General features: G+C 49.5%; 1 protein-coding gene across 1 annotated transcript; it reads right to left on the reverse strand.

Moving 5' to 3' along the window:
- Nucleotides 1-9,901: 9,901 nt before the first annotated feature.
- On the reverse strand, nt 9,902-12,419 carry LOC119285163. Its single transcript, XM_037564394.1, has 6 exons — nt 12,055-12,419; nt 11,843-11,946; nt 11,584-11,752; nt 11,348-11,470; nt 11,145-11,237; nt 9,902-11,055 (listed from the first exon to the last, which is right to left on the reverse strand). Exons 1-6 carry the CDS (start codon nt 12,229-12,231, stop codon nt 10,114-10,116), a joined length of 1,608 nt encoding a protein of 535 aa, XP_037420291.1. The 5' UTR covers nt 12,232-12,419; the 3' UTR covers nt 9,902-10,113.
- Between the last annotated feature and the right edge of the window lie 260 nt (nt 12,420-12,679).

Here is a 12,679-nt window from a genome sequence, read left to right on the forward strand (position 1 = left end):
CTCTGAACCCATTTCCTTGCCAACAAACGCACGAGCCTTGTTTGATGAGCTTTTCTTGTATGATGAAGACTTTGATGAAGACTTTGAAGAAGACTTTGAGGATTTCTTCTTCTTCTTGTCATCAGAATCATATTCTTTGCTCTTCTTCTTCTTGGACTCATTGTCCTATTGAGGACACTCAGAGATGTAGTGACAAGGTTTCTTGCATTTGTGGCATGTTCTCTTCTTGTAGTCACGAGAGGAAGCTTCATCATTTCTTGAGCTGGATCTTGAAGACTTTCTGAAGCCTTTCTTCTTGGAGAACTTCTGGAACTTCTTCACGAGCATAGCTAGCTCCCTTCCAATGTCTTCAGGATCCCCAAAACTGCAGTCAGATTCTTCTTCAAATGAGGACACAACATTTGCCTTCAAAGCCCGAGTTCGGCCATAGTTGGGGCCATAGATGTCTCTCTTCTCAGATAACTGGAACTCATGTATGTTGAGTCTCTCAAGTATGTCATACGGATTGAGATTCTTGAAGTAAGGACGTTCTTGAATCATCAGGGCCAGGGTGTCGAATGCGCTGTCAAGTGATCTCAGTAGCTTCTTGATGATTTCGTGCTTGGTGATCTCAGTGGCGCCAAGCGCGCGAAGCTCATTTGTGATATCATTGAGGCGATCAAACGTGAGCTGGATATTCTCATTGTTGTTTCTCTTGAAGTGGTTGAAGAGGTTGTGAAGAACATCAATCCTTGAGTCTCTCTAAGTTGATACGCCTTCGGCGACCTTGGAGAGCCAGTCCCAGACTAGCTTTGCAGTTTCCAGTGCACTCACACGGTCGTACTGTCCTTTGGTCAGATGACCATAGATGATGTTCTTGGCAGTCGAATCCAGTTGAATGAACCTCTTGACATCAGCAGCGGTGACACCTTCACCGACCTTGGGAACGCCATTCTTGACGACGTACCAGAGGTTGACGTCAATGGCTTCAAAATGCATGTGCATCTTGTTCTTCCAGTAGGGGTAATCAGTGCCATCGAAGACAGGGCACACAGTGGAGACCTTGATTGTCCCTGCAGTCGACATAGCTAAAACTCCAGGTGGTTAAACCGAATCACACAAAACAAGGGAGCACCAAGCTCTGATACCAATTGAAAGTGCTAGTTATCGACTAAAGGGGGTTGAATAGGTGATTTTTATGGAAGTCTTAAAAACACGAGGTCTTTGAAGACAAACAATAGAAATGAACCTATTGATATGTAGCGGAAGGTAGACTACACTAGACATGCCATAGTCAAGATTGCAATGAAGTGAAAGCACGAAGACTATCAACAACTAGGTAGTAAGGATCAGGAAGGAAGAAAGTATGAAGCCAAACAGTAAACAGTCTTCACTCAGTGAAGTCAATCAGATCATACAGGCAAGCAATGACTTCACGAAGACAAATTGTAAAGTAAAGGAAAGTGAAGGATAGAACCAGTTGCTTGGTGAAGACAAGGAGTTGGTAGATCAGTTCCAGTTGCTATGACAACTATACGTCTATTTAGGGAGGCTGAGATTCAACTCAGAAGACCACGTCTTCACCTTATTCCCTTTGATCTAAGGACACCCAGTCCTCGCCCAATCACTCTGGTAAGTCTTCAAGGTATACTTCCAAACCTTCACAGACTTTGTTCACCGGTGATCCACAATGACTCTTGGATGCTCAGAACATGATGCCTAACCGGCCGGAGGATTCACAGTCCTCAAGTGTAACAAGTCTTCAGGTCATGCAGACAAAAAGACTTCAGTGATGCCTAACACTCTTTGGTTCTGGGTGTTTAGGGATTTGTCCTCGCAAGGATCTCTCTCTCAAGTGCTTCGGAGGTGGGTTGCTCTCAAACGACAAAAGTCGTGCACTAACTCTGAGTAGCCACCGATTTATGTTGTAGGGGGTGGGCTATTTATAGCCAGGAGGCAACCCGACCTGATTTGTCCGAAATGACCCTGGGTCACTAAGGAACCGACACATGTCCAACGGTCGGATTTCAAACACACACGGCAGCTTGACCTGGGCTACAAGTAAAGCTGACTCATCCAGCTCTGGATAAGTTTTGCTCTCATTGTCTTCGCTCGAAGACATAGGATTTGGTTGAGCATCACTTTAGTCACTCTGACTTTGTTCACTTGGACCCCACTTACAATACGGTGGTTCATATGACTCAACAAAGAAGAAAAGGAAATTACGAAACAACTATGTCTTCGCACTCCATAGTCTTCATATGAATGTCTTCTCATGTCATAATCTTCATCGTGAATGTCTTCATGAACCACCATTGTCTTCAATGTCTTCACACATTTTTAGGGGTCAACTCTAGTAGGTAAATCGAATCAATAAGGGACTACTCCCTGTATTGTCCTGCAATTCTCACAAACACATTAGCCCCTCAACCAAGTTTGTCGTCAATACTCCAAAACCAACTAGGGGTGGCACTAGATGCACTTACATGATCCACTTTAACCATTGGCTTCGGCATGATAAGACCTTCAAAACTAGATCGTATGTTTACATGTTTTGACAACTTATTATTTCGTCTATACTTGTCAGATTATGTGCACTTACTTGCTAGCTTATTAGCCACTTAGTAGCCAGATAAAATTAACTCACTTGTCAGATTAGCGAATCGTGAATCAACATCAACTCATACCAATACCACAAACCAAGTTTTACTCCTTCCATTTCAATATGGACTACACACAGAGAAAAATGAGTGAATCTACACTTTAAAACACGTCTATATACATCCGCATGTAGTCTCTATTGAAATATTTGAAAATGCTTATATTTAAAAATGGAGGGAGTAAACCTTGGTCTGTGGCACTGGCATGAGTTGATGTTGATTCTTACTTGTTGTTAACGCTTGAGTACCCGATGTCTAGCTCGTGTAACATTTTAACATCTAAAAGCATATACACAATCATTTGTGGCAAATGTTTACTGTAAAGATGGCAATTATATTGACATAATCTAGCAACTAGTGGCGATGAAAAAGAATCATCAAAACATGACAACATGGGATCTTGTTTTGAAGACCTTGTTGAGACTAACTCCCCGGTGAAGACGGATCGTGAATCATATTTACAGTTTGTCAGATAAATCATTTGAATATTTTGAATTTAGAAACTTGTGTGACATTGTCAACATGATGCAGATTTTTGCATGTATGCATGTGTCCTCTCTCCATTAGGAGAAAATTCCAAGCACCTCGAACCTCTTAATAGTGTGGTTTCCCTATGACTCAAAACAAACCAACACAAAACTCTTGAATCTTTGGGTAACCATGTTCTTTTCTCTTTTTGAAGTGGGGGTGGGGATCAAACATTTCCTCAGAACAATCTTCAAAGAACCAATGCCTAAGATAAACTCCGTAATCGTCACTAGTCCATCTGACCACATTCTCATCACTCTGAAACACCAAAGGGACTAAATGCACTTTCAAGCTAGAAGACTCCTTGCCAGATTTTTGTTTTGGGGTCCAAGGGTCTTACTAACAAAAGCCAAAGGATGACCATTCTGCATCAGGACTGCTCCTATACCAACATCACACACATCAGTTCCGTAACAAACTGTTGGGAGTAATCAAGCAGTGCCAATACTGGAGCATTGACTAGAGCATGCTTCAGAGTTTGGAATGTAGTATCTATCGCAGAAGTCCGGATAAACATAGCACCTTTCTTCAATAAATCAGTCATAGGCGGATAAGCCTACTGGTAATGCCATAATGTTTTATGAACTTCCAATAATAATTTGTGAGACCAAGGAATCCTCTCACCGCCTTGACATTTTAGGAGTAGACCAGTTCTAAAGTGCAATAATATTTCTAGCATTAGTAGACACCTGACGGTGTCCTGCACTAGGGGGTACTCATCACATCATCTCCCGATCAGTTGGATTGGGTCGAGGACCCCCATGGCCGCATACTCATGGGCTAGTTCGGACAGCTGCCGCATACAAGGAAGATTTCACAAGACTTGGCGATCAAGACAAGGACTCCACCCCACCGGCGTATTCGGCTAGGACTCTTGTTATCCTAGGCCTCTGGTGCATTATATAAACCGAGGCCAGGCTAGTCGATAGAGATATACAACAATCATACCATAGGCTAGCTTCTAGGGTTTTAGCCTCTACGATCTAGTGGTAGATCAACTCTTGTAACACTCATATCATCAATATCAATCAAGCAGGACATAGGGTATTACCTCCATCAGGAGGGCCCGAACCTGGGTAAAACATCGTGTCCCCTGCCTCCTGTTACCATCGACCCTAGACGCATAGTTCGGTACCCCCCTACCCGAGATGTGCCGGTTTTGACACCACCCCTTTTATCAATGATGATATGGCCTAGATATGCGGTTTACTGTTCATCAAAATCGCATTTGCTTAGTTTAACCCTCCATTGCTTCTAGAGCAAGATTTCTAACACCCTTTCCACATGTGCTAAGTGTTCTTCAAAGCTTTTGGTGTAGATGAGTGTGTCATCAAAGAATACTAGTGCAAACTTCGTCAAGACAGGGGCAAGATCCTTTTTCATGGTAGTTCATCAGTTACTGGTAAAGGGGTACTTTGCTTTGATGTTCATCACCTTGCCGCAGTTGAATTTGGACTTCGCAGTTACATAGTCCGGCGAACGCCGCATCCAGAACTCGGACCGACCTATGAATTCAGGCTTTGCCACGCCTTTACCGCATCACGCCGACGCCCTGCATCGACATTGACTTCGGCGCCAGGCCATATTTCTTTTATTACTCACTTTGCATAAATTATTTATTATGCAACGATTTTTTTAATTATTATTATTACTATTATCTCTGGTTTGCACTAGTTTTTGTGCACAGGAAAATGATCCGGGGACTTCGGCATCACTCTGTCGGTCTGCATTGACCATGCTATGTCACCACTACTTGGGGGATGGAACCTTGTCCCGCATCAAGCTCGGACCGCGTCATCAATGTCGAACACATTAACGAGCTAAGTCGCTTTCATGCTCAAAGTTTTAATTTTTAACTTGTGTTCTGTTCGACCAAGCATTATACTTTTTTGGGAAAAAGTTGATTGTAAAAATTTCCTTGTCCAAACTTTGTTTGTGATACACATATTCAAATACCCCATTTATTTGGGGGCTTCCTTTATGAAGCATTTCCTCTTGCATATGATTATACTTGTACGGCTTCGTTCCTTGTTCGTGTATTACGCCATAATATGCACCATATTGACTTAAGCAATTTGCAAGCTGGGTTGCCTGGCTCCTGTGCTTACCCCTACGTTCCTGATTGTTCGGCTAGGGAGTAAAGGGAGCACCTCTGCGATTGTCACAACCGGGTCCTCCGAGCTCTGACCTCAGACTAGGTGAAGCCGAAAGCTAGTGCTCTTATTGTTTTCAGTCATGGTCGACACACAACGGAACTCATGAGTACAAAAAATCTATTGCACAAGTCTCATAGTAATAATGAGCACCGAAGAAAGGTATCGGTGGGGGTACTATTTTCTTCGAAGATGCTTCTTACACTTCGTCTGTAATATAGCATAAGTTCCCTGAGCGCGCTTTGTCTGTTATAGCCTTATGGCCCGGTTGCCTGGTTATCGGAAACACTGTCGATATTCTCGACAGGTGGAGTACGTAACACTTTTCGGTCCTTGACCGAAGAGAGAGAAGCCGACGGTCAGTTAAGACGCGTTTAAAGTTCGGTTGAACAGAGATATGACATAAGTACTTCGATACATACAATCATTATACATAAAATCTTTTACCCAAGTCACTTGGGGGCTCTTAAAATTTATATGAGCTATTTTATAGTAAATGTGTTTTCTTCTTGGTCGTTGCAAAGTCTTTTTCTATCGCTCCTTTTTCAACGTGAGTGTGTGGTCAATAGCCAGATAACCCATTTTCTCTCTAGTAACCACTCGAGTTTAGTTCGCTAAACTGGTCTAACAAGAAGCACTCCGCCTTCGGGATAGGAGGCTGCAGCCGTAGGCTGGCCCGCTTGAAGTCTTGAGATCGGATGTGTAATATTAATGCACGACAGAAGCACGTTTTTTGCCCCAATTTTCGGATTGGCAGCGAACACTTGATCTTGTTCGGACGTCAAGTTTTTACTGACGTTTTTTTGGTTTTCCAAGCTTATGGCACTTTTAAACTATTTGTGTGTTTTCAGCACAAGTCTTGCAGTGCAATGCCGGACACCTTTATAGATTCGGCAAAAACATTCTCGGATCTCACTATATATGCATTGGTTTCGAATTGTGTCTTCGGTCAATAGTTGGGTTGCCCGGCTCCTCCGCTTGCCTTCTATGTTCCGCTTTGTTCGGCTAGGTGTGGAAAGGGAGAACCACTGCGATTCTGCTTCCAGCTCACATGGTTAAGCACCTCAGTGGAGAAAGCCGAAAACTGACTGTCATAATAAGCGTAAACTTGTCAGCAGATGACAGTGTTAAATGACGGGCCATTCATAACAATGGCCGAAGTGTTTACGGCTTGACCTCGACTGTCGCCGAACACTACCGGGGGCTATTAACTGGCCTCCCAAACTAAATCCTCGATATTATGCTCTTACATTAGAGCTGAGGCTGCATGATCATGCTTAGCATGACAACCCAAAGAAAGGAACCGATAGCGGGACTATTTTCTTTGGAAGACATTTCTTATGTTAAACAGTAATATAACATATCTCTCTGCATACCTTTGTCCATAAAAGCGTATGGCCAGATTGCCTTGTTTGTCGTAAATCTTTGCCCTCATAAAGGCTTTATAAAGTAGGATAAACACTCCTCGGCTACTAGCCGAGGAGGTGGAAGCCGATGGTCGGTCAACAAAGTTTTGTACAATGCGGATCCAAGCATTAATGATGTAAAGTACTTGGATACATAGAGTCATTACACATAATTTGTGATTTTACTATGGATATCGATCCTTAATTCGCACCCGTGCCCGCATTAAGGCTCGGGGGCTACTGGGCTTCGGCCTTATTATTTATAAATATTAAAGGGGCACATCGATCCCCTGATCTGGTGTTGTCACCCGACCAGTGTCTCGGGGGCTACTGCATTGCCTGTTCAATGCAGAAAATTTTAAGTGCAATACAATTGCCGAGGAGATTTTGATCCTCAGGTTGGTCGGCCGCACCCAACCTGAGTCTCGAGGACTAAGCACGCCGCTTTTTGTGTCCCGAAGTATTCTGCCGAGCTAGGACTTGATCCTCGGGCCGATTTTGCAAATCAACCTGAGTCTTAACGGGTACTGGGATCAGCGGTCTTACGTCATCCTTCAGGTGCATCTCGGGTTTTAGACCGATACACACCTTGAGGGCTACTGGCCCTATATATCGGCAGAGAATAAATTGCAATAATAAAAAATATTGACAAAAAATCGGCCCACAGTCAGGGTGGTGCACCACCTCGGAAGCAGTCCGGCATAAAGCTCGGGCGCTAGTGGCTGGCTCCATAGAGGGCATTTTCGGCATTAAGCTCGACTAAACTCCTTCAACTTTTTTGAACCAAGGTGATATGACACCTCGGATATAGTCCGGCGTTGGAGCTGGGACACTATCCGGCGTTGGAGCTCGGATATAGTCCGGCGTTGGAGCTTGGACATAGTCCGGCGTTGGAGCTCGGATACATTCCAGCGTTGGAGCTCGGAAGCGGTCCGGCATTGGTGCTCAGCCGCAAAAGATACCTCAAATGCAGTCCGGCATTAGAGCTCAGACGCAAGAGGACACTGCCTCCCGGGAACAACTTCAAACCCGAGGTGTGGCATAAAAATAACAAGGCATTGATAAAGGCCGGAAACTTAAAGGGGCTCCTCGGATACCCGACGTGTAAACTCGCCGAATGCATTTCGGCGATCCTCAAGATCGAAGATGAGAAGATTTGTTGAACCAGTTTTCAAGACCGTCAACCGAAGATGAAGAACAGTTCGGAAGAATCGAGGAGCGTCCCTAACTTGAAGATCGGTTCAGGGGGCTACTGACGGTGTCCTGGACTAGGGGGTACTCATCACATCGTCTCCCGATCAGTTGGATTGGGCCGAGGACCCCCATGGCCGCATACTCATGGGCTAGTTCGGACAGCTGCCGCATACAAGGAAGATTCCACAAGACTTGGCGATCAAGACAAGGACTCCACCCCACCGGCGTATTCGGCTAGGACTCTTCTTATCCTAGGCCTCTGGTGCATTATATAAACCGAGGCCAGGCTAGTCGATAGAGATATACAACAATCATACCATAGGCTAGCTCCTAGGGTTTTAGCCTCTACGATCTCGTGGTAGATCAACTCTTGTAACACTCGTATCATCAATATCAATCAAGCAGGACGTGGGGTATTACCTCCATCAAGAGGGCCCGAACCTGGGTAAAACATCGTGTCCCCTGCCTCCTGTTACCATCAATCCTAGACGCACAGTTCGGGACCCCCCTACCCGAGATCCGCTGGTTTTGACAACACCCCTTTTATCAATGATGATATGGCCTAGATATGCGATTTACTGTTCATCAAAATCGCATTTGCTTAGTTTAACCCTCCATTGCTTCTAGAGCAAGATTTCTAACACCCTTTCCACATGCGCTAAGTGTTCTTCAAAGCTTTTGGTGTAGATGAGTGTGTCATCAAAGAATACTAGTGCAAACTTCGTCAAGACAGGGGCAAGATCCTTGTTCGTGGTAGTTCATCAGTTACTGGTAAAGGGGTACTTTGCTTTGATGTTCATCACCTTGCCGCAGTTGAATTTGGACTTCGCAGTTGCGCGGGAAGGGGGGCACCGGCTCTGCCTTGCCGCGGTGGCGAGGCACGCTCCTCCTTGACGCGGGCTCATGACTGCGAGGGCGACGCCACACCGTGGTACCGGAGCGGCCGCTCGATCATGAGCTCCATTTGCTCCTGGTACTCCTCATCCGTGATTGCCACCTCCGTGCGGCGTTTCTGTTACTCCTCATTGCCGGAGGACAATATGATATCCTTCTTCTCGGAGGAGCCGACCACCGAGGAGGTCGATGGCCGCAGATAGCACCGGCGGCAGCGCCAAGATTCAGACCCATGAGGAGATCCGAAGCCGCCACATGTTGGCATTGAGAACTTCGACTTTGGCAACATCGGTGAGCGGAGAGGAGAGGTTATGTGGGAAGCAAAGATGGAGAGGAGCGGAGAGGTGGTGAACACCGGAGACAAAGAGGAGCAGAGAGGGTTTTGTGGTGTGGACGAAGTCGCGCTCAGGCAAACGGACGGGCACCTCACTTCAATCCGGCGCATCGACCGGAATTGGCTTCTCGATCGCCGCGTCGGCGTTGAAGCGACGCCACCCCCTTGTCCGGTTGCATCACTCTAACCAACAGCAATGCCTTGTGGAGCTACGTCCGCTCTAGAGCGGGTTGACCGATATAAATGTGTGGTGACCGCTTCGCGCGGAGAGTATTTTCGGGCGAAGAGGATTTTGAGGTGGGACCAGGGTGCCAAACAAGTATGTGACGACGATCCGGACGCCCGCAAAGCTTCTTCTGGTTTGCGTTCGGTTTGCGGGATTTCGAACAAGCAGACGCGTCCACAGACTCACCTCGGTCCTCATGTTTGCGGACGCCTTGAAGGTCGCGTTGGGAATGCCCTAGCCTGTAAGTGTGATGGTTCAAGAAGAAATACGGGTGGATTGTAATATAATTGAGCGATGAAGTATTCCTCGAGGCTATTATTGCCTCAAATCACCAGGCAAATCAAGCAGCGTCGGTTCGTCCAGCCAGTTCTCCAGGCTCTAGCTCACCATCACAAATGCGTGCTTCCTGACTGACAAACCAGCCGAGTTGTGTGCGTTGCAACATAAACAGTTGTGCATCCAAGGCAACCCATCTCGGCCTCAAGAACACACGCCACGCAAAACTCCTCCCGTTGCAACACACAACAAAACAATGGACAATTTACTCACATGTCAATGAGTCAATGACCCTCACTTTCCTATGTACAAAAAAATTCAGCGTCGTACCCCACGTCTGATTTCCCAGCCCAGTCCGGGAAACCGCCGCCGTGCCGGGCTGCCGGCGACGCCGTTTCCGGCGTCCCATTTTCCAGTCGACCCAAGTCTGAACTGACGAATGTACTGCTGTACCAAACTGACGTCATCTCCTGGTGCGCACCGAGATGGCCCTCCTGTCCGGCGTCAGGGGCGCGCGCCCCGGCCCGGGCGCGGCGGCGCCGTACACCTGCTCCTGGAGCACCCGCGCGTCGGTGCCCATCCTGCGCACCTCCTCGTGCCGCGCGATGTGCTCGTTGCCGCCCTCCAGCGCCGACGTGATCCTCGCGTACGGCGCGCGGGCCACGAACGCCGAGCTCTCGTACGCCTCGGCGTTGCCGCCTGCGCCGGCCGCGGGGCTCCTCCTGTACGGAGGGGCTCTGTACTGGCCGGCCTGCTCCGGGGCCTCGCGGCGCGCGCCCCCGCCGGCGTGCCTCCTGTGCGCCGGCCGCGCTTCTCCTGAGCCGTTGGGCACGCTGTCCTGGAACTCCGCGCGCGTGTTGCCGTTGCCGCCGACGCCGTCCATGCCCATTGCGGAGGCCGTTCTCCTGTTGTGGGGAGGCCGGCGCAGCTGCGGAGTCCAGACGAGGTCCTCCACGACATCGTCGTCCTCCCCGTCGCTCCGGTCGAACACAATGCTCTTCCCCTTCGGCGGTGATGGCGGGTCTCGTGCTGGTGCGTCCGACCATACCGAGGACACCGTGCTCTTGTCGCTCCACGACGGCGACGGCGACGGAGACGGAGGCTTCTGGGGCCTCCCCGGCGGCCGTGTCTCCCGCTCGGTTGCTCCAGAACTCTGCAAAGGATGGACCTTATCGTGCCCGCGGCCGCCGCCTCTCGGCCCCTTCCCCTGCGACTCCGTCCGGGACAGCTCCACGGCCGCCCGGGCGGCCATGGCAGCGAACGACGCTGACTCGAACGCTGCCTCCGCCGCCATCCTGACATCGTCGTACTTCTTGGATTCCCTCGACGCCTTCTCCTCTGCTCTCTGACGGGCAAGGTTCGACCGGCTCATGTCATCATCAGCAAGCCTCTGCCTCCTCTGCGCCTGGCACACATTGAATTTCTCGCCATTTAGATTACAAATGGGAATGCCTGATGATCTTTTGTCCGATGACATGACACTGACGAACTGACCTCGGAAGTTTCGGTCTTGACCTCAAGCTGTTCGACAGGTTTCTCGGCCGGCACCGGCGCCGGCACCTTCTTGGGTTGTTCATTCTGTTTACTCTGCATCCCAGATCACATAAATGCCATAGCATTATGCCGACTGAATCATGAGAGAATATCTCATCACAAAATTCGCATGAACAAGATGAGTCGTGCAGGCTGCAACCAACCTGATGGACCTCTCCTGGGCCGTCGGGGAAGTCGAGCAAGATGCCGTTCTCGGCGGCGATCTCCCTGGCCAACCTCCTCTGCTGCTCCGCGCTCGCCTTCTCGCCCGATAACCTCTGCACTAACTGCAACAGCACCAACCCTCTTAAATCCCAGCTCCGGTCCACCACCACCACCACCACCACCCGGCGACGGTTGGCGAGGCGGCACGTGAAGCAGCTGGAGCAGACGAACCTACCGTGGGATTGACGACAGCCTGGGAGCCCTCCTTGGCCGCCCGCTCGAATTCCCGGCCGAACTTGCTTGCCAGGATGGCGCGCGCGTCCAGCAGCTCCGGCAGCTCGCCGCAGCGCGCCGACGCGAAAATCAGCCCCGCCGCCGCCGCCTTGATGTCCTCGCCGCACTCTCTGAATGCCATCGAATAATCAACAAATTAGAATCTCACGCCGTAACGTACGGTCAGAGGAGAAACCAAGAGAGCAGGAACGTGGAAGTACTTGGGCTTCTCCAGCTGGGCAGAGTGCTCGACGAGGACCTTGCAGTAGTGCTCGATGATGTCCAGCGCCTCCAGCACGCTGTCCTCCTCCATGACCTGCTCCGCCTGCGCAGCAGCACACACACGCCGTTCGGTGTCAGTACAGCCGTACGGCAAGGGGAACTTGAAAATTTGATTAGGGGCTTGTATGGCGGAGGAGACGGACGCACGTACCCGGGCGAGAGCGCGGTCGAGGTGGCCAATGGAGAGGAGCTGCGCGACGTCGCCGCGCGCAATGGAGCGGCGGCCGAGGCGGGGCCGGCGGACGACGGCGAGGCGCGCGACGGCGAGCTTGACGAGGGACTTGAGCTTGGCGGTCTGCTTGGAGGTGCTCCTGGTGAAGAACCCCATGGCCGCGCTGCTAGCTGGCCTTGACGCTGGACGACCGACGGGCGATGATGGGTCGTCTCTTTCTCTCCCCTCGCCTCCTTATATTGCGCAGACCAATCGCAGGCGAGGAAGAAAAGAGAGGAGAAGAGGACGAAGGCGAGGGGGCGATGGATCGTTTCTTGTGGACTACGGAGTCTGGACTGTGATGTGCTGTGTGATCTTCTGTTTTGGGGAGTAGGGTAGGAGTCGTAGGATCCAAAGTCCCACCCCGGCACGAGGTCGGAGTAACTGCACTCCGTGAACGAACGTGCTGCGGGCGGGGGCCTGGTCAAACGAACTGACGGAAAAGTTACACGGGAAAGCGCCTGCAGAGGAGAATATCAAAAGGGTCAGCCGGGAACCCCAAAAGTGGAAGTAGATCGTGGTCACAGGTTATTACCGCAGCCTATTCGTATGGACCCTGATATTC

The sequence above is a fragment of the Triticum dicoccoides genome, chromosome 4A, assembly GCF_002162155.2.
Source record: "Triticum dicoccoides isolate Atlit2015 ecotype Zavitan chromosome 4A, WEW_v2.0, whole genome shotgun sequence".
NCBI classification, from domain to species: Eukaryota; Viridiplantae; Streptophyta; class Magnoliopsida; order Poales; family Poaceae; genus Triticum; species Triticum dicoccoides.